The sequence below is a fragment of the Chiloscyllium punctatum genome, chromosome 6 (assembly GCF_047496795.1).
Source record: "Chiloscyllium punctatum isolate Juve2018m chromosome 6, sChiPun1.3, whole genome shotgun sequence".
Lineage (NCBI taxonomy): Eukaryota > Metazoa > Chordata > Chondrichthyes > Orectolobiformes > Hemiscylliidae > Chiloscyllium > Chiloscyllium punctatum.
In genome coordinates, this window is record NC_092744.1 from 14576899 (window position 1) to 14604714 (window position 27816).

The 27816-nt window shown below is 41.5% G+C and overlaps 1 protein-coding gene across 1 annotated transcript in view; it reads left to right on the top strand.

Annotated features, from left to right (window-relative positions):
- Window positions 1-1186: 1186 nt before the first annotated feature.
- Window positions 1187-27816, top strand: part of LOC140478733 (thioredoxin reductase-like selenoprotein T) — a 34143-nt gene continuing 7513 nt past the window's right edge. Inside the window, exons 1-4 of the mRNA XM_072572046.1 lie at window positions 1187-1385; window positions 22410-22520; window positions 24860-24986; window positions 27160-27247. Of these exons, the coding sequence (XP_072428147.1) occupies window positions 1249-1385; window positions 22410-22520; window positions 24860-24986; window positions 27160-27247 (463 nt within the window). The 5' untranslated portion in view covers window positions 1187-1248. The remainder of the gene's footprint in view (window positions 1386-22409; window positions 22521-24859; window positions 24987-27159; window positions 27248-27816) is intronic.

A 27816-nucleotide genomic window follows, 5' to 3' on the forward strand; every position in this document is an offset into this window, starting at 1 on the left:
CAAATCATCCAACCCTGACAACATTCCTGTCAATCTTTTCTGAACCCTTTCAAATTTCACAACATCCTTCCTATAACAGGAAGACCAGAATTGCACACAGTATTCTGAAAATGACCTCACCAAATTCTGTAAAGCCACAATATTATCTTCGAACTTTTATACTAAATGAAAACTGAAAGAACTGCAGATGCTGAAACTCAGAAACAAAAGCAGAAGTTGCTGGAAAAACTCAGCAGGTCTGGCAGCATCTGTGAAGAGAATTCAGAGTTAACATTTCAAGTCTGGTCACCCTTTCTCTTCACAGATGCTGCCAGACCTGCTGAGCATTTCCAGCAACTTCTCTTATACTCAATGAACTGACCAATAAAGGCAAGCATACCAGACACCTTCTTCACTACCCTGTCGACCTGGGACTCCACTTTCAAGGTTCAATGAGCCTGTACTCCAAAGCCTCTTTGTTCAGCAACACTCCCCAGGATCCTACCAGTCCTGCCCTGATTTGCCTTTATAAAATGCAGAACCTCACATTTATCTAACTTAAACTCCATTGGCCACTCCACAGCAAATTGGCCAATCTGATAAAATCCCATTGTAATCTGAGGTAATCATCTTTGCTGTTCACTACACCTACAGTTTTGGTGTCATCTACAAACGTACTAACCATACCTCCTACGTTCACATCCAAATCATTTATATAAATGACAAAAAAAGCAGTGGGCCGAGCACCGATCCTTGTGACACACCTCTGGTCACAGGCCTCCAGTCTGAAAAGCACCTCTCCACCACCCTCTGTCCTATACCTTTCCTCAGATTCAGCATCTGCAGTTCCTTTGGTTTTTATTCTGTCATGACATGGGTTGCTTTGAGCACATTTTCACCCATTCACAGTCCTCATTATCAACCATCCAGTTTTCCTTCCCCAGTTTCACATCCACAATCACTTTGTTCCTTTTCCTTTCACTGGGCTTCCATCTCCAACGATCCCCTCAAAACCTGAGATACTTTCTAATCAACCTGTGAAGAGGTGTCACTTGCCTACCCCCTGGAGCAAGTGGGCCTCCTGGACCACAGGTAGGGGATACCTGCACTGCTTGGGAGGCTGGGTGCAAAGAAGTTGCAGGTTGGGGGAGCGGGTCACGTGACGGAGGCGGGGTCACGTGCGCCGCGAGCCGGCCGCGCAGGCGCACTGTTCCCCCGCCCTCGGCTCCCTCGGTCTCCGCGGTGACGGCAGCCGGCTCCGCAGCGACGATGGCTCCGCCGGGTATGGCCGCGCTCTCCCTCGTGCTGTTCGCCGTCACCTGCCTGGGCGGCCTCGGACAGGGGCTGGCCGACAAGCGGCTCAAGATGCAGTATGTGACCGGGCCGGTGCTGCGCTTCCAGATCTGGTGAGTGAAGAAGAAGAAGTCGGAGCGGGACGTTGGACACCGCCTGCCTCCCCCCTCCCCCCCCCCCCCCCCGCCTCAGGGCGGAGCTCGCCCCGGCACCCGCTCAACTCGGAGGCTCAGGCTTCTAGAGGCTGTAGGCCCCGAGCCTAGGGAAGGAAGTCAAGGGGCTGCCTCGTATGTACATGATACTGATTCATACACCAGGCAGGAGATGAGTGTCAGCTTGGCAGTGCCAGATAAACATCATGTTCTCAAAATGATGTGGGGAAACTCATACTTGTGCCTCTTGACTATAATTTGATTTTAGGTTTTGCCAGACCGGCTGCAATTCTTGTAGGTTTTGCCAGGCCGGCCGCAATTGTTATGTAGTATTAAGTATTTTTAGCACTGCTGTCTTTGTTTTTTTCACATATTTGCAGTGTTGACTGTAATTCAGTGTTTTGTCATGCTGAATAGAAGTTTATTTTTTAAATCCATGTATCATTACATTTTCAGGCTAAAAATTGCGCAATTATTCTGTAAATTTTGATTTTTGGAATACAATTGTGTGCGGATGTTTATGGTACAATGACAAACAGGGAAGATCTGTCAGGCTAGTTGTTTGCTTGTGACACCTGAGGACTAGCTGGAGATTTGGAACAGAGTAACTGAGAATGAATTGTGTTAAAGCATAAGTTGCTAAAATGGTACATCTATATCACATAGTGTGCACTTAGATTTTAATTCAGTTAACTAACTGTTGTTGCTATGATTGTTGAATTCTGTTATCTGACATATAAAAACTAAAGATGGCAAACAAGATATTTCTTTGTTGTCAATATATATATGTAGCCTGTAATCGCATCATAAATTAAATCCTCATCATTGCTTATCTATTCTCTCTCTCCCCCTCTTTCCCCTTCTCCCCACCAAGTTGCAACATGTAGCTTTGTGCAGACTTTCTAGGGTTTTACTTCTGTTACTCTACAACGCTTATTATTGTATCATAAAATCATCAGATGATAAAATGCAATCAAACTAACTGTTAGATAATCTTTGTTGGCAATTTCTATAAAAGTCCATTCCATTTTTTTAGCTCAACGTTCCTTCCTGCTCGCAGATCTAAATGACTCATTTCTTCTCTTGAAGTAGATCAAACTTTTTCCTTGAAACTTAGTTTGGAATAACTTATGTGCCATTTTACAAACTTTTATAGGCCCCTCTCAGATTCATTCTTAGTCATTTCCTTTCAAGCACTTTCTTCTCTTGTCATTCTCATACTCCTTATTCTTGAGGATCTTCTCTTGTTTGTCTTAGCAATTTGGATATCACTATGTGCTTCAATGTCAAGCCAAGCCGCCAGTATGTGTGATACTGACTTAACCAAACTCTGACTTCCTGTGATTTGTGCTATAGTTGAGCACTTTGATTGCTGCTATACAGTTCCCCATATATATATCTGTTGAAATCCAGAATGTCTTGACATCATCCTCATTTGATTTGACAGCATTTGAGAGTACAGGGAATCTCCAATTTACAAACAGACCTAATGACTGATCCTATACAGGGATGTAATTTTAAAGATCAGATATACCAACATTTCCTGCACTTAAGACAATTTTATATTGTCCTGTATTGTGTTCAGACTTAGATACAAATCAACTTGTGAAGGGACTTCAGTGTGGAACCTGTTTGCAACTTGGTTACTGCCTGCATATTTTGTTCACTTTCTTGCGAAAACTATTTTATATTGTTAAGTTTCCCCTATCTGTTTTGTAATACCTGAACTGTCCTGAGTTGGCTAATTATTATCTGGTAATTTGACCAGCTTTCATTGGATTTATGAATCAATGATTGATAAAGAACCTACAGCTCAAATTTTAAGTCCCGTGATGTTGCTTGGCAAATGTCCTTTATCAGTGATAACTGGTTTAATATCTTTCTTAATAATAGTCATATTGAAAGAGGAAAGAACATGGCTTTGGGCTGAAGAGGCCTTTCATCTTGCTTTGAATATTGCTTTAACATTCATTAGTTTCTGCTTGATCTTAATTAAATAGCTTATCTCCATTGTGGAAACCTAACTTTGTAATAATCTGCCATATTGAATATCCTCTACCTAGTTGATGGGCTGGAGCCCATAATATTTTTGAGCAGTAATCAAGGAGCAACCGTGATGGAATATTCAAGACATTGGTTCATGGTGGAAAGGATTGCCCAGTTTCAATCCCTGATTTATACTTAATTACTTTCCAGTTGTGGCATCAAAATAATTAGGACATTATTTGCTAATGTAGAGAACATTCATCCAAGGGTTTTGCCAATGCTCAGTGAGCTATACTGGAAATGATTGCTTTGTGAACTTTGGATGAAAATAGAATTGAGCTCAGTTTTGATGTTGTACATTTTAGTAACTTGCACCTTACAGTCTTGTAAAGAAAGACTACCTAGCCGTGGTACTGATGGCTTCGTTTTTGATAAATTCACAAGATGTGGATGTGGTATCGTGGCGTGGCCAGTATTAGAATCCTATTTTCATGAATTATCAAATAACTTCTCTCCCTTACGAATTATTGTCCTTCACTGTTATCTGTCTAGTTAAGAACATGCAGTGTTTTCGTAAACCTGTGTGGTGTACAGCTTCTCTCAGTGCTATTGTCATGAAATGACAAAAGGGAGGTAATGAGAAAGCCCGTAGCCTTAAAAACTTGTCCATAAACATTTAGACTGAAATTTAATGTTAAATTATAGAACACATTTGCTGCACACTAGAAAATAGACAAGCAGAAAGTGTCAGGCCACGACAAAAAAGGGGAACCCAAGTTATGCAGAAGGTTAAAAACATCGGTTCTCGTCAAGTGATAACTGGATGCTGTAAGGCAATTAAGAGCATTTGCCTTCACATCAGTGAATCTGTATAAACAGGACACTGATAACATTCACGTTTGTTCCCTTGTAAAATTAATAAGTGTTTGATTCTGACCTTGAAATGAAACTTGGTATCAAATAACTTCTCTCCCTTACGAATTATTGTCCTTCACTGTTATCTGTCTAGTTAAGAACATGCAGTGTTTTCGTAAACTTGTTGTATAAAGGAAGCCTGTCTGTGATGGTACTGAGTAGCCTGCTAGGCCTCTTGAAGAGCTGATATCCTACTCTCTGTTATTAGAACCAAGTTAGTTTAACTTATCACTGTTATTTTGTAACAGTGATGCTATTGGTAAATAAAGGGGATGACTAAAATTAAACTAAACTGTCTGTAAGAGTTTTTTTTATTCCAGACTACTAGAGAGTACAATCTCTGGGATGAACCAAGAGAGGCTTATAGGTTGAATCCACAAGGGCTTCCCTGGGCTACTTCAAATCTGTACTTTGATACTATTAGGTAAGAATTTCTAGAATGTTGACCCAGTGCTGATGAAGGAAAGACAGTTGGTTCCAAGTCAGGATGTTGAGGGATTTGTCAACCATTGGAGATGGCAGTACTACCATGCATTTGCTGCCCTTATTCATCTGGGTGTAGACATTGAGAGTTTGGGAGATGCTACTTCCCGAAGAGTTGCGAGTTAGCGTAATGTCTTTTGTGGATAGGGTCCACTGCAATGATATTACCACAGGGAATGCATCTTTAAGATGATGGAGGGAAGCTGTTCAAGGGGGCTGCTTTATCTTGGAGGATGTCAAAACTGCACTCTGCCTGGTGTTCTGAGGTCTCTTGAACTGCTGGTCTGAGTTGTCTGTTAATGAAAATAGGATTTACTAATCTCTTTCAGGATGGTGCCTGGATTGGAGCAGTTACATTATGCAGAGAGCTGAATATGTTCAGGTTGGTTTCTTTCGAGCTGAGAAGGCTCAGATTGAACTGATTGAGGTGTATTAGATTATGGGGGCCATGGATAGGATGATCAGGAGGGGTCAGTCGTTGAAGGGTCATTAACAAGCAAGCATAATTTTAAGGTGAAGGGCAGGAAGTTTAGTGGGATTTCAGAATCATAGAATCTCTACAGTGTGGAAACAGGCCCTTTAGCCCAACAAGTTCACACTGACCTGCTGAAGAGTAACTCACCCAGACCCGTTCCCCTACCCTATTACCCTACACTTACCCCTGACCTAACCAACACATCCCTGAACACAATGGGCAACTTAGCATGGTTAATACACCAAATTTGAGGAGAACATTTTTCACAGAGGGTAGTGGGAATCTGGACAGCATTGCCTAGAATTTTTAAAAAGGTACATGTGTGAGCAGTTGAAATATTCAAGTCTATGAGCCAAGTGCTGGAAAAAGGAAGTCATGTAGACAGGTGCAGAGTTGATGGGCCAAAGGGCCTCTTCTGTGCACGACAAAGGAAATAGCAGCAGGAGAGGACCATTCAACCTTTCATGTCAATCCTGCATTGGGTGAGAGGTTGTGACTGACTTTCCACTTGAGCACCATTTTCCTGCACTATCCCTTGATGTTTTCAATATGTAGAAAACTCAGTCATATGCAACCATAGAGCATATACAGCCCTCTGGAGCAGAGATTTCTAAAGATGCACTGCCTTTTGAGTGAAGAAATTTCTTCTCCCCCTCTATTCTCAGTGGTCTGCCAAACATGTTGAAGGATGAATATGGCTTAGAGTCATAGAGATGTAGAGCACAGAAACAGACCCTTCTGTCCAACACTCTCTGGTCCAACTCCGCTAGATATCCTAACCTAATCTAGTCCCATTTGCCAAGCACCTGGCCCATATCTTTCTCAATCCTTCCTATTCATATACCCATCCAGATGCCTTTTAAATGCTGTAATTGTACCTGTCTCCACCATTTCTTCTAGCAGCTCATTCCACACACGCACCACCCTCTGTGTGGAAAACGTTGCCCCTTGGGTCTCTTTTACATCTTTCCCCTCTCACTCTAAACCTATGCCATCTAGTTCTGGAGTCCTTGGTTGCAGATATTTTCGAATCAACCTGACCAGAAATGTTATGGCACACCTGTAGAGCAGGTGGGACTTGAACCCAAGCCTCCCATTTCAGGGATAGGGACACTACCACCACATCATAAGTATCCTCCGTGACGTAGTTACATTTTTTAATTTTAAAAATTTAACTTAATTTTCTAATTAGCTTGATCAGAAATGTTATTCCACACCTCTGAAGCAGGTGGGACTTGAACCCAGGCTTCCCTAGTGTCCCTGACCCTGCACCACAATAGCCCTCTATGACTTGGTTACATTCAGAGAATTTTGTTTAGGGACCATTTCAGTATGCTTAATCAAATTTGAGCATTTGAAGCAGGAAAGATGCACATGCCTTTGAGATGAACAAGCATGTTGCAGGTTTTCAGGGCGGAAAGAAAGGTTGGTTACTGCTGAGTGCAGGTTTAAATAATTTTAGGAAAATACCCGAGAAGAGGCAACCACTACCCCTTCCCCCACAGCTTGTTTTTTGTTTAAAAAGTGCTAAATTAAATAATGGATTTTAGCTATCAGCATAGGTGTTTGGATCGAAACATTTTGCCTTTTGTAATGATACTGACACAATTAAATTCTGTCTGGAAAAGTGAGGATCAATGAATAAGTTGCTGCTTTGAGGTTTCAATTTTCAGGTATTTTGCAGACCTTTGGATGTTTTGGTTTAGTATGATGCAGCATTATTGTGACACAGTTTGCTTGTTTACCCAAGGCATTTCTCTCTACACAAGATGAAGCTGGTTGCCTAAAGGGTCACTGAACTGAGTAGCAGGAAGTATGCAAAAACTTTGCTTCCAGCAATTTAAATATTCAGCTCATGAAATACTTACTTTCTAAATGTATGTTGTCTTTACAAATTTCAATACATCTAATGTCCTGCCAGAAACTTAAAATATCTTGTGCTTTCATGCCATTGTTCCTCATTTCAAAGGTTGGGGTTCTAAAGAGTAATGGCTAACCCAGTAGTGTTCCAAAAAACATGAAACCTCTGCCAACTTGTCACCTGGCAAAAAAAAGGGTTGAGCCAGCAAAATTTGACTAACAATGTGCAATTAAGTTGAAATAACAACAAAAACTCAGGTATTCCACGCTGTTCAAGCTCTGTAGCCAGATTGTTCTAATTAGATTTTATATCATGTGTGGTTTGATCAACCCATGAGGTGCCACCACCATCCAGGATATTGACGCATTTTTTCCGTACTTCGTATGAGCAGAGCAAAATGTGTGGAATGATTTGGACTCCAGTAACACCCTTCCCTCTAAGCTATGGAACAATAAACAATCCCTTCACAGCTGCGCTCTGATCTGTTAACAGGAGCAGCAACATTTCAGCCTCATAAACACAGCAGAACTTGAAGCCGGACTTGTCACTTGAGGATAAGTAATTTTTTTTGCTTTGTGAAATGGCAACATGTTTTTTTTTGTCACCTTACCTGTATTTGGGATTTCACCTGAATTGGGCTTTTCTAAATATTGCGATGTTTGCCTTAAACTTGCCATTTCTGATGAACATTACAGTTGTCGAGCAGAATGCATATGTTCATGTTACTTTTCCAATTAGAAAATGGACCAATGACATTGCAGCTATTTACATTGCAGCTACCTTTGCAGGGAAAAAAATGATATTAGGGTTGTTCAGTGGGTGGCTCTGATTAATTTGGTTGCTTCACTCTTGGGATCAGTGTGTGTGTTGTCGATTCTGATTAATCACCTGCCAATTTAATTTTATTTGAGCTTGATCTGAGATGTTTATTTGTAGGAATGCTACTTTGTAGTCTCTCCCTCAGGATGATAGGTTAAGAAATAGGATGCAACAATATGTACAATTTATCTATCTTGAGTGGCTAGGTTTGTGTTATGCATACTTGTTATACTTCATTCCTGATGAAGGGCTTATACCCAAAACGTGTATTCTCCTGATCCTCAGATGCTGCCTGACCTGCTGTGCTTTTCCAGCACCACTCTCAATTCTGATCTGCAGTCCTTACTTTCTCCTCATATACTTTTTACAATGCAAGTTTGTACAATACAAGGTAGTGTTTTGAAGCATATTTAAGAGTTATATAGTGCCTTTCACAATTGTGAGCATCTCAAGTCATAAAGAACAAATCTTTTGGAAGTTTTTGAATTTGATATTGTCAAATTCCACACCCCATCCCCAGTCGAAGCAAAACATTGAGACACAGTATAGCTTTACCTCCTTCATCTTTATCCTGGGCCCTGGAGGGGGAGAGAACGATCGCCCATGTACACTGAGACATGAGTTTATGGTCTTCTCTGGAACAGCATTTTCTGAAGGGATTATATCGTCACTTTACGGGGAGGCGCAGCCAGATAAGACAACATACATATTGATTGGGTGACCGTTACAATCAGTGAGTGTCAATAATAAAGATTAAGCCATCTGTTTTGACATAATGAATACTTTTCACTTTGTTAAACTGTCCTCACATACCAAATGTCTGCAATATTGTTAAATGGCTCTACCTAATGACTGCTTTTCTACCTTGTTAACCCATTACCCTTGCCGGCATTGCCCCATTGTTAACTCTAAATTCTTATTTAATCCAAGTCATGCTCAGCTGAACCTCTAGTTTCACAAAACTCAGAACTTAACACTTTCTCTGACTGCTTATACTCGATACACATTCTCAAAATGAGCAAGGCCTATAGGAGAATTGGGAGCATACGTGTACTTGCATTTTCAAAAGATGCCACAGATGTTACTACAAAAATGTAGAGCTATTGGGATGAGGGATAATACATGAGCATGGATTGAGAATTGTTGAATGGACAGAAAAGACAGGAAGTGAGTTATTCACAGAATTTTCAGTTGCTGAGTTACTCTTGTAGCTGCAGAATTTATATGGTTGGTCCAGGTCAGTTTCTAGTTGTTGACAACTCCCAGCATGTTAACAGTGGGGATTTGGTGAGCATCCCCACTTCTGAGCTTACGATGTGTGGATGGTCATTGATAAAGCAGCTGAAGATTGGGTCTAGGACACCTCTCTGGAAGTCTCTTGGGAATATCTGATAACACATGGTTGAAATTCAGCATGCACAACGGTCTTTCTTTGAGGTGAGTATGGCCTTAACCAGCGGAGAGTTTATCACCAATCCCCATTGATTCGAGTTATGTTTGGGTTTCTTGATTTTATGTCTGATCAATTGCAGCTTGAATTCAAGGACAGTCATTCTCACCTTGCCTGTGGAGTTCAGTTCATTGTTTATATTTGCACCAAGGTTGTGATAAGGTCAGGGACTGATTAGGTCAGGGACTCTGGCTGAATCCAATTGAAGCATCAACAAGGCACTTATTCCTTCACAAATGCTAATTGTCAGCACTGTCAACAGCCCCTTTGATCAGTTTGCTGATGATGGAGAATAGACTGGTAGCTTGGTAATTGGCAGATGTCCACCATTGCCAGTCGCTGTTCTGGAACTGCTTGGTTACGGACGTAGTTAGATCAGGAGTACCAGTCTTCAGTACTGTTGTTGGGAATGTCGGCAGTCCCTTTGCATATATAATGCCATCAGCTGTTTGTTGATAGTATGTGGAATGGAGATGGCAGAGATGGTTCATCCATTTTGCATTTTGGCTGAAGGCTAATACAAATGCTTCATTTTTGCCATTTGTTTTGATATTCTGGGCTCCCTCACCATTGAAGATGGATATACTCAAAGAGCTTCCACTTTGAGTGTTGTTTGGTTGCCCACCGCCATTCATGATGAGATGTAGCAGGACGAAAAAATTTGAATCAGATCCATTGCTTGTGAGATTACTTAGCCTTGTCACTTGCACACTGCTTCAATTGTTTGGCATGGAAGTAGTCCCGTGTTGTAGTTTTACTAAGTTAACCCTGCACTTTTGGGTAAGTCCAGTGCTTCTAAGGTGTAGTTACTATTGTAATGCTGGAAGTATTATAGATTTTGGACCAGTATATTAAAAGGAAATCTAATTCTGAGCGGGGATCAGGGAACACAAATGGCCAAATACTGATATATAATAGTCTGTGTTGGTTTGTGCTCATTTCATAGTAAGCTTTGCTGATTGTGATGCGCGAACACCAGTCTGGGATATGCTCGCAGAGTAAGTCACAGGGTATATTTAGGTTTATAAAGAAAATAAAACGCTCTGCAAAGGAGTGATTGAAATAAAAACATAACCTAAGAACTAGGAGCAGGAGTAGGCCATCTGGCCCTTTTGAGCCTGCTCCACCATTCAATAAGATCATGGCTGATCGTTTTGTGGCCTCATCTCTATTTATGCACCCTCACTGTCACCCTTAATGCCTTCATTGTTCAAAAAAAATCTATCTTAGCTTTAAAAACGTTCACTGAAGTAGCGTCAACTACTTCACTTTGAATTGACTAGAGAAAAAGCAGAGCACTGAGTGTTGTAGATTAATAGAATCAGGGAAGAAACATAATGTGACGTTTTTCTGTAATATTACCTTAGGCGGACGCAATCTGAAACGTCAACATTTTATTTGATTCTGCACTCAGTCTATTCTTGTATCCCATAGGAAATCAAACCAGTCACGCAGGATGCCTCAGTGATGAAGTGAAGTATATTTCGCACGTTATTTTTTATTCTATGTTGGCAGCATTCCATCTCTTAAGACTTTGGTTGGCATCATGGTGGTCAACTGTGTGAACACTCTAGCAAAACTGGAATGTCCTCTTGAGAACACAAGCTTGGGCAAAACTATGGAGAACCTGAGCTCCGCACAAGTCGGGTCCCCTTCCCAGCCTTCCCAGTGTTCCTTAGGTGAAAATGAGAAGTGGAATAGTGGTGCTGGAAAAACATAACAGTTCAGGCAGCATCGAGGAGCAGTAAAATCGACGTTTCAGGCAAAACCCCTTCATCAGGAATACAGGCAAAGTCCCGTCACCATGACCTGTCCTACCAGCCTTTCTTCTTTTCCACCTATCCACTGCACCCTCCTCCCTGACCTATCGCCTTCATCTCCACCCCCGTTTACTTATTGTACTCCTACGCGACTTTCTCCCCACCCTCCTCTCATTTATCTCTCCACCCTTCAGGCTCTCTGCCTGTATTCCTAATGAAGGGCTTTTGCCCGAAACGTCGATTTTACTGCTCCACTGATGCTGCCTGAACTGCTGTGCTTTTTCAGCACCACTCTATTCCAGAATCTGGTTTCCAGCATCTGCAATCATTGTTTTTACCTACGAAAATGAGAAGTGAGCTGGCAGAGCAAAGTAGAAAGTTTGTTGTCTGAACTCACTACCAGACTTGATACAATACATTGACCCATTAGGTGGACTTAGCAAAGGAAGACTCTGAACTTGTAACTGTTTATTGAGTTGGTGATATTGCAGAACTTTGGTAGCATTTTTGTTTTAAATTTGCTTTCATTTTACAATTGAACCCCAAATTTTAAGTTTAATTATATTCATAAATCTGATATTTCTTTATTTATATACCTTTTTATGCCTTTGGACTTGTCAATGAGGAAACAAAAGGAATGGAAAGCATCATGCTTGATAATGTTTGGTGGCAGGGTTGTCAGAAAGATATCATGTTTAGATATTAGTCCATTCCCCCCCCACCTTTGGGCTATGCTCCTGGTTTTGTCCAGATTTATTCTCTTAACCTTGTCCTCTCCCAAGATATCCATAAGACATTGGAGATATTCAACAATAACTGCTGCGAGTTTGGTTCATGAATGCCAGTTGTGTGTCCACGCACTGATGGGATAAACCTCCTCCAGCTTTTTTTGAAGTTTCAGGTTTGGGCTATGAGGGACTCAGTTTTCATATTGCCAGTAGGAGGCACAGCAACTGGAGAAGCTGTGTACTGACAGGAAAATACTTTGGTTGGCCACAATGTTAAAACAGTGGTGTAGACTGAAAACGAAGATGTGCAGAAAACTTACTGACTGCGCTAACCTACATATTACACGTTATATCATACACCTGTGGATGCACATAGACCCTGAGCAAGAAGGATTACTGGACCCAAAACATTACTTCTGTTTTCTCTCCATAGGTGCTGCCTGAGTTTTTGTAAAATTCTCTCAGATGTGTGCATCCTGGTTGACCAACATTTATTGCCTGTCCCGAACAGCTCTTGAACTAAGTGGCTTGTTAGGCCATTTCAGAGGGCAGTTGAGAGTCAAACACTGTGTCTAGAGTCACATGTAGGCCAGACCAGATGAGGGTGACAGATTGCCTTCCCTGAAGGTCATTAGTGAGACAGAAGGGATTCTTTGGACAATTGGCAATGATTTGACAGTATTTAGTAGATTCTTAATTCCAGACTTTGTTACCGAATTCAGATTCCACCGTCTGCCATGGCGGGATTCAAACCTGGGTCCCCAGAACATGAGCTGAATTTCTGGCTTGGTAGTCTGGTAATAATATAGAGGCCATCGCTCCCCTAGTTTCTCCAGCAGTTTCTGTTTTTGTTTGTCAATAGACCCTAAACAAGTTAGGGTGTGTGCCATTGAGTTGGTGATCTTGCTAACTCTGGTGTTTTTGTACTCAAATTTGCTTTAATTTCACAGTTGAACTCTAGGGCTTCAATTTCATTATTTTCATCAGGTCTGCAATTTCCTTTGAGATTCAAAGAGCTGTTTTCAATGCCTTTTATTTCCTCTCAGGTGTTTTTGATTCTGAGTTTTATTATTGAGAGTACACAGGCCATAAAAAGGAAAAAAAACTATTTCCTCTAATACCTCCCTTTGGAATCTACATAAAAATAAGCAAACTGTGTTTCTTTTAAAAACTTATTGTATTTAGATATTTAAAATGCAGCTACACACTGTAGTCTGCCAATCCTGTCTGCTGTTATTTTGTTGGCTGGCAATGGACCTACATAACTGGTGTAAATGCACAATACCTGTAAGTGTTTTGTACTGTTGCAGAGGTTTACAGGGACAAAACTAGTCATCACTGCGGTTTCATGCTCTTGTCCTGACCTGGAAAATTTAATAAACTTCGCTTCCTGATTCCATCCCTCCATCACCTTCACCTGGTCCATCTCTGACACTTGCCTTCCTTTCCTTGATCTTTCTGTCTCCATTTCCAGCAATAGTCTATCCACTAATATTCATTACAAGCCCACTGACTCCCACAGCTATCTGGACTACAGCTCTTCTCACCCTACATCCTGTAAGGACTCTATCCCTTTCTCTCAGCTCCTTCGCCTCCGCCGCATTTGTTCCGATGAGGCCACTTTCCAAAGTGGTGCTCCTTCTTCTCCAACCGTGGCTTCCCACCTACAGTTGTTGACAGGGCTCTTGACAGCGTTGCGGTCCATTTCCCGCGCCACAACCCGCAACCCCTCCCAGAACAAGGATAGGGTCCCTCTTCTCACCTTTCACCCCACCAGCCTTCACATGCAAAGAATAATCCTCCGCCATTTTTGCTAACCCCAACAAGACGTCACACTAAACACACCTTCCCTTCCCTCCCCCTGTCTGCACGCGTTCCCTCTGGGACAACCTAGTCCACTCCATCACACCTAACACCTCTCCCATCACACATGGCACCTTCGCATCACACCTAACACCTCTCCCATCACACATGGCACCTTCGCATCACACCTAACACCTCTTCCATCACACATGGCACCTTCCCATGCAATTGCAGAAGGTGCAGCGCCTGCCCCTTTACCTCTTCCATGCTCACCATCCAAGGCTCCAGACACTCATTTCAGATTAAACAGCGTTTCACTTGTACCTCTTTCAATTTGGTGTATTGCATTTGTTGCTCCCAATGTGGTCTCCTCTTTATCGGAGAGACAAAACGCTGACTGGGTGATCGCCCGGGTGAGCACCTTCGGTCTGTACGCAATCAGGTCCCGGACCTTCTGTGGCTTGCCACTTCAACACACAATCCTGCTCCCATGCCCACATGTCTGTCCTTGGCCTGTTGCAATGTTCCAGTGAAGCTCAATGCAAACTGGAGGAACAGCATCTCATCTTCCGATTAGGCATGTTACAGCCTGCCGGTCTCAACATTGAATTCAACAACTTCAGATAATTTTATTTTATTTTTTTAGATTTTTTTTCACTGTTCTGTACCTCTTATTTCTTGATTGTCTCTTTCTCTCGCTCCCCACTCTCTCATCACCTTTTCCTCTCCTCTTCCCCCTTTGCTACCCTTCTCCCATGTTTTCCATTTGCCTCTGCTTCACCCCCTCCCCCCACATACTTTGTCACACAGCACTGGCTTCAGCCTTGGTCATTCACAGCTCCTAATCTCCCTGTAATCTCTCCATGCACTGTCATTATCACCTCTTGATTACTACCTTTGCTTCTGGAGCCATGACTCACCTTCACTCAGCCTCATATAAATACCTTCCTATTTCTTCCCTTTTTTTTAGCTTTGACAAAGGGTCAGTTAGACTTGAAACATCAGCTGTTTTCTCTCCTTACAGATGTTGCCAGACCTGCTGAGATTTTCCAGCATTTTCTCTTTTGGAGCATATATAAACTACTACATTAACTGTTCGAATTTAGAAGCATCCTATAAATACCCTTGACAAAGACAAATTTACGAAAGTAGGTTGTCTCACATGCAATTCTAGCAGCAGGAAGAGAACCCCAGCCTTTAGCTGTACCAGAGAGAAGAATAAGAGCTTCCACATCCAGCTTCAAGACCCCAGAAACTGCTACTTATGGCTAAAACTGAAACCAAAAGGACCTGGTTCTCTGGGAGCTTGACTCACCATTCAGGCTGCTTGTATTCTTCCCACATTTTTTTTTGGGAAAAAAAAACCAAAGGCCTCTCAAATCGCTTACGTTATTGTCTTTGGCACAGACTACTTGGCATCTCTCAATCTTTCTTCACAAAAAAGAACAAAATACACCTCTTAAAGCCATAGTATTGTTACTCCTCCTCTGCAAAAAAAACCCCATCAGTATACAAAGGTGGCTTCATTATTCAAAATCTTTAGTCTTACACTGCTAGTACAGTACAATTCATTGGCTCGAAGTATGCAAACATTCGCCACTACAGTCCATTTCAGTCCAGTTTTTTCTGCCACCAAATACCTTTGTCTTTGTTCATCAAAGTCACAACAATACATCGGCAATTATGTTCTCTCATCCTGCTGCGAGTATAATTTTCAAATTGAATGGCTGCAATGATAGGCTTCATCTAAATTTAGAATTTTATCCTAAAATTTTCCCAAAAACTTTTAATGGGTTGTGATCAGTATATACAATTGTTTTAGACACGTGACTGGCAATATAATTGTTGAACTGTTGCAACACCAAGCTCAAGGTCTCCTCAATCGTGGAATATTTCTGTTGATGATTACTCTGTTTTCTAGAAAAATATGCAATAGCTCTTCCTATCTTCTCGTCATCTTGCGAGAATATAGCACTGACACCCACATTACTTGTATCGATAGCCACTGTGAATGGCTTTGTTTAATTAGCTGTCGCTAATACTGGGGCAGTGGTTAACACAGCTTTCAGGCTGTCAAATGCCTTCTGACATTCTTCCATCCACTGAATTTTTCTGCACTTCTTCAACAAGTTAGTCAGTCGAGCAAGCACACTGCTAAAATTTGGTATGAACTTCTGATTTAACAGCTACTCAATCTCAGGAATCATAGTATTTTGTTGATGGTAGAACATAGAACATAGAAGAATACAGCGCAGTACAGGCCCTTCGGCCCTCGATGTTGCGCCGATCAAAGCCCACCTAACCTACACTAACCCACTATCCTCCATATACCTATCCAATGCCCGCTTAAATACCCATAAAGAGGGAGAGTCCACTACTGCTACTGGCAGGGCATTCCATGAACTTACGACTCGCTGAGTGAAGAACCTACCCCTAACATCAGTCCTATATCTACCCCCCCTTAATTTAAAGCTATGCCCCCTCGTAATAGCTGACTCCATACGTGGAAAAAGGTTCTCACTGTCAACCCTATCTAACCCCCTAATCATCTTGTACACCTCTATCAAATCACCCCTAAACCTTCTTTTCTCCAAAGAAAACAACCCCGAAACTCCCCCGTAATCTTTGTTTTCACATCCCATGAGGCTGTTCATGTCAAACAACATGGTTCAGGGATGTGACTTGGCGTTTGCAAACTCAGTCCTAGCCTGGTTTATCACAAACTTGCCTCCTGAAGTTGAACAATTCCAATAGATGGTCTGAATATTCCTTGTGTGTGTGACTAAAACTCACCAGATCATCTATGTACACCACACAATTGAGTAATCCCAAAATAACTTTATGGCTTGTCTTTGAAATGTGGTTGGTGAACTTTTCATACCAAATGGAATGACTCTCAACTGGTACAGTCCATTTGCTGTCATGAAAGCCAAAATTTCCTTCACTCTTTCGGATGAAGATACCTGTTGCCTTCTCAATACAGTCATCCAAATGTGGAATAGGATAGAAATCAGACTTTGTAACTGCATTCACTTTGTGATATTCTGCACATAGCTACCATCTGGTTTTGGCACCGTTACGATGGGGAACTACATTTGCTGCTACACACCTAAGACAATATAATCAATCTCTTTTTGAACCTGTGCCAACTTTAGATGGCTAAGTAGATTAGAATAGATTACTTAGTGTGGAAACAGGCCCTTCGGCCCAACAAGTCCACACCGACCCGCCGAAGCGCAACCCACCCAGACCCATTCCCCAAATTGACTCTTTCACCTAACACTACGGGCAATTTAGCATGGCTAATTCACCTAACCTGCACTTTCTTTGGACTGTGGGAGGAAACCGGAGCACCCGGAGGAAACCCACACAGACACGAGGAGAATGTGCAAACTCCACACAGTCAGTCGCCTGAGGCGGGAATTGAACCTGGGCCTCTGGCGCTGTGAGGCAGCAGTGCTAACCACTGACCCACCGTGCTGCCCAAGTGTATAGGATGTAGCTTTATTAGAACTGTATTTCCTATATCTACATGATGCATATTCAGATTAGTACTTCCCAGTTTCTCAATAGCTGTGTTAAGGAATTGTAATGATCCCCAGTTATCTCGACCAGAGGATAGCAAGTGCAGACTTCAGATTGTTAGTTTGTCTGAGATCACAATGCATTGAGCATCTGTTTATAAAATCTCAGCCACAGGATGCAGGTGCTGCTGTTTGGATTAGCATTTATTGCTCAGTCCTAGTTGTCCTTGAGAAGATACACCCACATTGCCATCAGGGAAGGTGTTCCAGGGCTTTGATCCAACAATACTGAAGGAATGGTGATATAAGACATGAGTAGGAATTAGACCATTCAGCCCATTAAGTCTGCTCCAACATTCAATAATGGCCGATCGGTTTCTCAACCGTATTCTCCTGCTTTCCCTCTGTAAACCCCTGATCCCCTTGATAATTAAGAACCTATCTATCTCAGTCTTAAGTATACTCAGTGACCTGGCCTCCACAGCCTTCTATGGCCACAAATTCCATAGATTCACCACTTTCAGGCTGAAGAGGTTTCTCCTTCTGTCCATTCTAAAAGTTCTTTCCTTTAATGTAAGGTTGTGCCCTAGTCTCTTCTACCAATGGAAGCATCTTCCCAACATCACTGTGTCCAGGCCACTCGGTATTCTGTATGATTATATTAGATCCCCTTTTATCCTTCTAAACTCCATTGAATATAGACCTGGAGTCCTCAAACATTCCTCATCTGTTAAGCTGTTCATTCCTGGGACCATTCTCGTGAATCTCCTCTGAATATGCTCTCGGGCCAGTACTACCTTTTTGAGATTTGAGGCCCAAAACGGCACACAATACACCAAATGTGGGCTGATCAGAGCCTTATAGAGCCTCAGAAGTACGTCCCTGCTTTTATATTCAAGTCCTGTCAAATAAATGCTGTCATTGTATTTGCCTTCCTAACTTTTATCTCCACCTGCAAGTCAGGATGAGGGGTCACTTGGAGATCTACTTGCAGGCGGTGGTGTTCCCCATGTTTCTGTGGCCCTTCTTGATGAAAGTGCTCATGGATTTAGAACATGCTGTCTAAGGATTGTTTGATTTGTTGTTAAGCAGACCTCTCTTTAGCTTGCCCCACACAAATTTGCCTCCTGATTGACCTTGGCTGTTTTTCTTCTCACATTTAACAATCTACGTGTTTTTTTTAATTGAATAGAAATCATCTCCAGAAACATCTTTCGAAAATGGTGAGGTTTCTTTATTCACCACCTAAGCACTGAGGCTTTGTGTGTACTTACCTGAAAAGTGTGTTGCTGGAAAAGCGCAGCAGGTCAGGCAGCATCCAAGGAGCAGGAGAATCAATGTTTTGGGCAAAAGCCCTTCTTCAGGCTCATGCCCGAAACGTCGATACTCCTGCTCCTTGGATGCTGCCTGACCTGCTGCGCTTGTCCAGCAACACAATTTTCAGCTCTGATCTCCAGCATCTGCAGTCCTCACTTTCTCCTAGTGTGTACTTACCTGTCCAGGGCAAATAGCATTCTGTCTGCAACAATGTACTTTTCTGTAAATTGGAAGCGTAATTTGTACATTCTCTCCTTGATCAATCAGGTATCAGTGTTAGCAACCATACATAGGGTCAGTGTTCTGCATGTTAAAAAGTCATTTGAAGACTTAAGTTTTTTTCCGGTTCCAGCATCTGTCAGGCTGTGATGATAAATATTAAAAGTCTTTCTTTCACGTGTAAGTTTTGATCATTACCGTTTCTGTCACTGTCAAGGGGAACCTCAGAATTTCAGGTTTTTATACTTTACTTGATCCATTTTTAATATATTTTAATATCTTTTGTCAACTTGTTTGGTCATGTTACAGCACATCTCCAAGGCAGGTGGGACTTGAATGAGCACAATACCACTGTGCCACAAGAGTCAGTGGTTTTTAACAGCCTGAGGTGGGACTTCAACCCAGATCCTCTAACCCAGGAGTAGGAACACTACCAATGTGCTCCAAGGATCTTGTTCTGTTGAGCATTTATTGTGATTTTTAAACATTTCCTGGGATATGGGTGTTGCTGGCAAGCATTTACTGTCCTAATTGCCCAGAGGGCTGTTATGAGTCAACCTCACTACTGTGGGTCTGGGGATCACATATCGATCAGACCAGATGAGGATGGCAGTTTTCTCTTCTAAAGAATGGTAGTGATGTTCGGTTTTGGACTCTGAATTCAGATTTTTTTAAAAATTCAAATTCCATGAGAATTACCATGGCGGGAATCAAACTCAGGTGCCTGGAACATTACCTGGGTCTCCGAATTGTTTAGCAATAATATCACTCAGCCATCTTTTCTCTTGAATGTAATGTAATCAAAGAGCCTTCTCAATCATACTGCCATGTCCATTTTTGTCATGTTGGGTATGGGTGATGTGAAATATGTCACTCCCTCTTTAGATTGCACAGCTCTATGACGGAGGTCATGGCATAAGATCTCAAGCTATAACTATGTCAGTTGTCTTTTCCCATATCTCTCTTTTCTTCAGATATTTAATCCTTGCTGAGTTGTACTCGCAGCTTTCTAGATGAATTTGTCAGTCGTTTTGATTATGTAGGGTAAGCAACTGTGGGAAGTAGTATTGCCAAATCTATCCAAGCATCCCTACTCATGTTTCAACTTTGTGGTATTTTTTTCTCTCAAAAATGATTGGATAACTCTCAAGTTATGAAACCCTGGCTCATATTTATAAATGCCAAACTAAATCAGCAGGCAATTCAAATCTGGTGCTGCCTTCTGTGCCCTTCTGTTTCATTGAGTAGTAACATTATCTACAAAGGGACATTCTGATTTAAGGTGTTTTGATGGCTTAAAATCTGAAATGTCACATTGGTTTCAAAAGAAAATGCCATATAAAGCTATCTCTCTGAGACAGAGAACTTAGATCATGCCATAAGATATGGGAGCAGAATTCGGGCATTTGGCCCACTGAGTCTGTTCCACTATTTGGTCATGGCTGATACGTTTCCCAACCCCGTTTTCCTGCCTTTTCCCCATTATCCTTGATCTCCTTACTACCTTTTAAAGATACTTTTCCATAAATCTTTGGGTGCAGTATGACCTAAAGAGCAATAAAAACAGTCACCTGCAATGTTAGTTTACAAGATGAGCTAGCTGATAATGAAGTGTAAAATTTGAGAAGATCTGGAAGAATTGAGAACTTTGGGCTCTAATGATGAGTATGCTATGGGCAAAGTCGAATGAGACCTAAATGTTGAGTTATTAGGGGTTCTTAGTTTAACTAGAAGCAAATTGGAAGCAGTATGAATGATGAGGCTGGCTAAAGACTCGGCAGCTAGATCTTGGAATAGCTTGTACAAGCCAAGAGCGCAATTAGTTATACAGTATAGAAACAGACCCTTCAGTCCAATTCATTTACACCAACCAGACGTCCCACTCTGATTTAGTTCCATTTGTCAGCATTTGGCTCATATCCCTCTAAGCCCTTTCTACTCGTATAATATTATAATTGTACCTGCCATCGCCGGCGGCTCATTTCACACTCTCGTGTGAACACATTGCCCCTCTGGTCCTTTTTAAATCTTTCCCCTCTTCCCTTAAGTCCACGTATAAAGACCTCTTGGGGTGGCACGGTGGCTCAGTGGTTACCACTGCTGCCTCAGCGTCAGGAACCTGGGTTCGATCCCAGCCTCGGGTGACTGTTTGTGTGGAGTTTGCATATTGTCGCCGTGTCTGCATGGGTTTCCTCCAGGTGCTCCGGTTTTCTCCCACAATCCAAAGATCTGCAGGTTAGGTGAATTGGCCATGCTAAGTTGCCCATAGTGTTAGCTGCATTAGTCAGAGGGAAATGGGTCTGGGTGGATTAGTCTTTGGAGGGTCGGTGTGGACTGATTGGGCCGAAGGGCCTGTTTCCATGCTGTAGGGAATCTAATCTAATCCTCTGGCAGCTCATTCCATGGATGCAGCACCCTCAGTGTGAAAACATTGCTCCTTAGGTCTCTCTTATATCTTTCCCCTCTCACCCTAAACCTATGCCCTCTAGTTCTGGACTCCCCCACCCCAAGGGCAAAGACTTTGTTTGTTTATTTATCCTATCCATGCCCCTCATGATCTTACAAACCTCTATAATGTCTCCCCTCAGCCTCCGAAGCTCCAGGGAAAACAGCCCCAGCCTGTTCAACCTCTCCCTATAGCTCAAATCCTCCAACCCTGGCAACATCTTGTAAATCTTTTCTGAACCCTTTCAAGTTTCACAACATCTTTCTGATAGGAAGGAGACCAGAATTGCATGCAATATTCCAACAGTGGCCTTACCAATGTCCTGTACAGCCGCAACATGACCTCCCAACTCCAGTACTCAATACTCTGGCCAATAAAGGAATGCATACCAAACGCTGCCTTCACTATCCTATCTAACTGCGACTCCACTTTCAAGGAGCTATGAACCTGCACTGTTGTAATCTGAGGTAACCTTCTTCACTGTACTCTACTTCAATTTTGGTGTCATCTGCAAACTTAATAACTATACCTCTTGTGCTCACATCCAAATTATTTATATAAATGGTGAAAAGTAGTGGAACTTTTCCCGACTGCAGTAATTCTTGAAAGACCAATGCCTTTCCAATCTCCTCCGCTATATCCTTCAGAAAATTGGGGTGTAGTTCATCTGGTCCAGCTGATTTATTGACCTTCAGACCTTTCACCCTAGTCAGCACCTTCTGCTTAGTCATTGCCCCTGCGCTCACTTTGAGCCTCCTGCCTAGCCCCTCGAAGTTCTGGTAAAAAACATACAACGGTGAAGTCCAACGTGATGTCAAGTATCTATTTAGTTCCCGAGGCATTTTGTAGTTCCCCATTACTGCTTCTCCAGCCTCTCTTTCCAGTGGTCCAATGTCCACACTCACTTCTCTCTCACTTTTTATATATCTTAAAAAAAGACTTTTGTGATCATGTCTGTTATTACTCCCTAGCTTACTGTTCTATTTCATCTCTCTTACCTGTCCAAATAGCTCTTTTTAAATTTGTTTTTATAATAGGCTTACCAATCCTCTAGCTTCACCACATTGTATGCTGTATCTTTTGCTTTCATGCTATCCCTGTCTTCCCTTGTCAATGATGATTGCTTCGTTCTTCCCTTAGTATGTTTCTTCTTCCTTAGGATGAAACTAATTGCATTGTTTTCTCCACCCCCCCACAAGTATCTCCTGAGGGTACAGGAAGGTGTTTGAGGAGTATACGCGGGTTATTAGCCAGCGGTATCCCGACATCCGTATCGAAGGAGAAAATTACCTTCCACAACCTATCTACAGGTAATGTCTATCTTATAATTATTTTAAAATATGTCGTAAGTTTTGTTTTGTAAAGTGACTTGTCTTTCCAACTGCTGCAACCTTTCCTTGGTTGATGGTGGTCTGTGTCGTTCAAATATACACTGAGCAGTTAATGCATATTTAGCTTTTCTATGACAAAATGCACCTGTCTTTGAAATATTAATGTAGAGACTTCTGGAGTTTTGAATATAACTCTGCCAAGCTTCACCATTGGAAGGTAATTTGTTGAAAAATTAATTCTACTAATTGGTGATAGTTCACTTTTTTGAACAATCAATGGTGACGGGATATAGTAAAGGATTTTGACTGACTATGCCACTTGGTAAAGTCAGAAGCGCACAGCACAGAAACAAGCTGTTTGGCCCAACTCTTCCATGCTGACCTGATTTCCTGAACAGAAGTAGTCCCAGTTGTCTGCATTTGACCCATATCCCTCTAAAGCTTTCCTATCCAAGTACCTGTCAAAGTGTCTTTTAAATGTTGGAATTATATTTGCCTCTCCCACTTCCTCTGCAGTTCATTCCAAATACTCACCATCATCTGTGAGAAAAAGTAGCCTCTTGGGTGCCTTTTAAATGACTCTTCTGTCTGCACTCTGTCTGCGCCCCCCCCCCCCCCCCCCCCCCCCCGAAAAAAATCTTAATCTCTGCCCTCTAATTTTGGGCTCCCCTATCCTGGGGAAAAGACCTTAGCTATTCACCTTAACTATGCCCCTCTTGATTTTATAAGCCTGTATGATGTCACCCTTCAGGAGACAGTAAGGTCTGCAGATGCTGGAGGTCAGAGTTGAGTGTGTGTTGCTGGAACAGCACAGCAGGTCAGGCAGCATCTGAGGAGCAGGAAAATCAAGGCTTCAGGCCAGAGCCCTTCCAGCCCAAAACATTGATTTTCCTGCTTCTTGGATGCTGCCTGACCTGCTGTGCTTCTCCAGCAACACACTCTCAACTCTGATGTCACCTCTCAGTCTCCTATGATCCAGGGGAAACAGCCGATCTAGTCTTTCCTTTTAAATTCAAATTTTCCAGTCTCAGTAACACCTTTGTAAATGTTTTTTGCATGTTTTGCAGTTTAGTAGCATCCTTCCTATAGCCGGGAGACCAGAATTGTTTGTACAACTTGCTGCCAGGCCTGCTGATTTTCTCCAGGCCTCAGTTTTTATTACAGTGGATTAGCTTGTTTCAGGACCAATTATTTATGGTGCAGAGTATGCAGCACCAACAGGGTCCACAACAATTTCTACAGTCTATCTGTTCAATTTACACCAACAGTGGACTCCAAATCAACATGAATATCTTGATTTGTTCTATTTATCATTTCCTTTGTGTAATGAACTATTTTTATGTTAATAATCTGCAATATTGTGCTTGTGTTTCAGTGAAGGATTACCTCATCAAATAAAACAACAAAGTATGACCTATTGAACAACAACAGAAATTGCTGGAGACGTGCTGGGTTTCTCCAGCAGTTTGTTTTTATTTCAGATTTCCAGCATCAGCAATGCTTTGTTTTATTTTGTGAGCTATGGAGCTAAATTTCAATGTGGGATCTGACTTTTCCAGTTGTAATATCAGCTGGGATTGTAACAATATGGCATGTAGGGTAGCAAAAGGGAACGCATTCGTCATACCTAAAATAGACCTGAATGCTCAATTGACAAATTTGTGGTGGACATCAAGCAGCCTTATCACCACTTTGGGATGTTGGAAATCACTTCACAGCCAATTGCTTACTTCAGGATTAATGTAAGTGACTAAGAAAGCCAAAGTTGGACAGTCTTAAAGACAGTAAATTAAATAAGCAACTAATCAGTTTCTTGGTTAATATGAAATATTGATACGGAATCTTATTAGCCATGCATGCACGACTTTGAACAGTGCCATTGGATCTTCTGTGCGTAATTAAACAAGCAGGTAGGATTTCTATTCAACATCTTGTCCAAAAGACAGCATTTTTGACAATCTAGCACACATTCACCTTCAGTGTACTATGATGTCAGCTTGGGTGATATGCCTAAAAACCCATAACTTTGACTCCAACTTGAGGGTACTGTCAATGAGCTGATGTGGCTGTTGAGGAGTGATGAGTCAAATAATCATCATTTCTATAAACTTCTCTTCAGTTATTTTATTAATCCAGTAATTTAATGAAATGACCAAATGCCTGTGTTCCAGCAGTCATTTACAGCCCATTGATTTTGGTACTGTTTTAGGGGTTTAGTAGTAATGTGCAGGAACAGAGTTAGAATGCGGACCTAATTTGTATATAATATGTGGCAAAGCATTTGACTTCAACCTTTGTTTTGTCGTCTTGTTTTACAGACACGTAGCATCCTTTCTATCAGTCTTCAAGCTGGTCTTAATAGGACTAATTATAGTTGGTAAAGACCCCTTTCCTAGTTTGGGCATGGAAACACCTAGCATTTGGCACTGGAGTCAGCAGAACAAGGTAATCAGTTATAGGAAAAAAGTGCTAAAGTGGAAAATTTCTCCTCAAATGCAGTGTTTGAAAAAACAATTCCAGCAACAGCAAGCTATGCTTATGTTTTGAAAAAAATGCTCCACTGGCTAAATTTTGACCTAAAGCCATTTAATAGCTGATCAGGATTTATTGATGTGTAACTAAAGTTGTCAGAATTTGTCTCACTGTGGTCGCAGCGGGTATTATACATCCAGTTTTTGTTGTGAAGTGTTTACCACTGTTAAAATCTACATTGTTTTTGACTCACAATGAAAGTGCTGATTGTTGCAGCATTGAGGTAGAAACGTCACTGCACAGGAGGCAACCTTGATGCTAGTTGAAAAGACTATCCAGTCTTAACCCCGTTTTCTGTCTCTTGTTTATCAGCCCATGGGTTGCAGTACCATATCCAAGTTTTTTTTTAATGTGAGGCTTTCTCAACCACCCTATCAGGTTGTGCATGCAGTCGATACATTCTCAAGATCTTTGCTGTCACAATTGGTGGCTAACAATAGAGCCATCTGCATAGGCATTCTTCCTTGGGGGGAGAAAAAATGCCCAAACGACAGAGGAACTTCAATTATCCAGCAAGATTGCAAGGTTCTGATGTTTGGCTCAACAATGTATCCATCATTCCATTAACCGAACAAAACTCATCCATGCCATCCGGGTTACCCAAACTAAACGAGTCCCATTTGACTGCATTTAACCTGTATCCCTTTAAATGTTTTCTATTTATGTACCTGTCCAAATATCTTTTCAAACTGTCCCTGCATCTATCACTTCCTCTGGCAATTCATTTCACATATAAAGTACCTTCTTAAAAAAAAAAGTTGCCCCTCAGGTCCCTATTAAATCTTTCACTCCTCATCTTAAAATTACACCCTCTAGTGTTGAACTCCCCTCCCATCGGGGAAAAACCCTTTGCTATTCACCTTATCTGTGCTTCTCATTTCATAAACCTCCTTAAGGTCACCCTTCAACCTCCTATGCTCCAGGGAAGAAAGATTCCTGTCTATCCAATCTCTCCTTAAATTCAAACTTCCCAGTCTCAGTGGCATCTTTAATTCTTTTCTGCAACCTTTCCAATATAATAACATCCTCCTTATATTAGGGTGACCTTCCTATATAGAATTGCACACAGTACTCAATGTCTTCTACACCTATAGCATGTCCCATCCTGAATGCTATGACCACTGAAGGCAAGCATGCTAAATGCTGTCTTCAGCACCCTGTCTACCTGTAATGTCACTTTCAAGGAATCATGCACCTGCACTCCTAGGTTCCTGTTCAACAACACTCCCCAGGGTTCTATTATTAATTGTATAACCCCTGTCCTTATTCATCTTACCAAAATGCAGTACCTCACATTTATCTATTAACAGAACCACAACAACGAGCACCCGAGCTACACATCTTCTCCCAAACTTTGAATTTATCTAATTTATCTAAATTAAATTCCATCTGTCAGTGCTTGACACATTGGCCCATTTGATCAAGATTTTGTTGAACTCTTGGATAACCTTCTCCATTGTCCACTATGCCGCCAATTTTGGTTTCATCCGCAAACTTGCGAGCCATGCTTTGTTTATTCTGATCCAAATTGTTTGTAGAACAATGTACAATCTTATCCTGGAGCATTTCATTTAGAAGACGGTTCTGTGTCCAGATTTGTCCCTGGTTTTGATGAATTTGCACGATCAAATACAGTCCTGTATTTTGAATGTTTTGTTTGATCGTTCTCTGCCTTTCCTCACACTGTGTACTGCTACAGAAGAAGTAATGTCAAAGTCAGAATGTTAGCTCTGTTTCTGTGTACAGAGATGCCACCAGACCCACTGAGTTTCTCCAATATTTTCTGATTTTGTTCCAGATTTCTAGCATCTGTCGTTTTTGCTTTTACCTGCTCTAATTAGCCTGTTCTAGTTTTCCCCAAGCCCTACATTTCCTTATTGTTGTATTAATTTGCCTTCTGCAATATGAACATTCCCAGTAAATAAATGGGGCCTCCTTTTAGATGTGTTTTTTGTCATTCATTTTACATCTGATATCAGATGGTATTAACTATTGACCATATATGAAAAACCATGCAACCTAACGGTCATTGGGAAGTATTTCACTTCGAACCTCACATTAAAACTGATGCATTTGTTTTATTTAGATCTATGCATGTATGATGGTGTTCTTCCTTAGCAACATGATTGAAAATCAGTGTATGTCTACAGGTGCATTTGAGATTACATTAAATGGTAAGTCGTAAGATTAACACGACTGGACTTTTAAGCAACTGCATTTGTGGTCCCATTGAAATATGTTGGTCCAGTAAATTTAAAAAAAGCTCGTGAACTAATTTAAGCATCAGTAAATAACACTTGGTGAACATAAACAAGGTTACACAATGTTTTTATATTTACCAAATGATGTGAAAATTAAATGCGATGTCAGTTAATATCACATTTTGATGCCATTTTTTAAAATTCCAGCAATGTGCAAATAAACAAACCTGAAGAAAAAAAATCACTGAATTATTTTGCTCTAATGTTTTCATTAATGTTTTCATTATATTTAATTGGCTTTTTGTTTAGAGTCATAAAGATGTACAGCAGGGAGACAGACCCTTCGGCCCAACCCATCCATGCCGACCAGTTATCCCAACCCAATCTAGTCCCACCTGTCAGCACCCAGCCAATATCCCTCCAAACCCTTCCTATTCATATTCCCATCCAAATGCTTCTTAAATGTTACAATTGTACCAGCCTCCACCACGTCCTCTGGCAGCTCATTCCATACACGTACCATCCTCTGCGTGAAAACATTG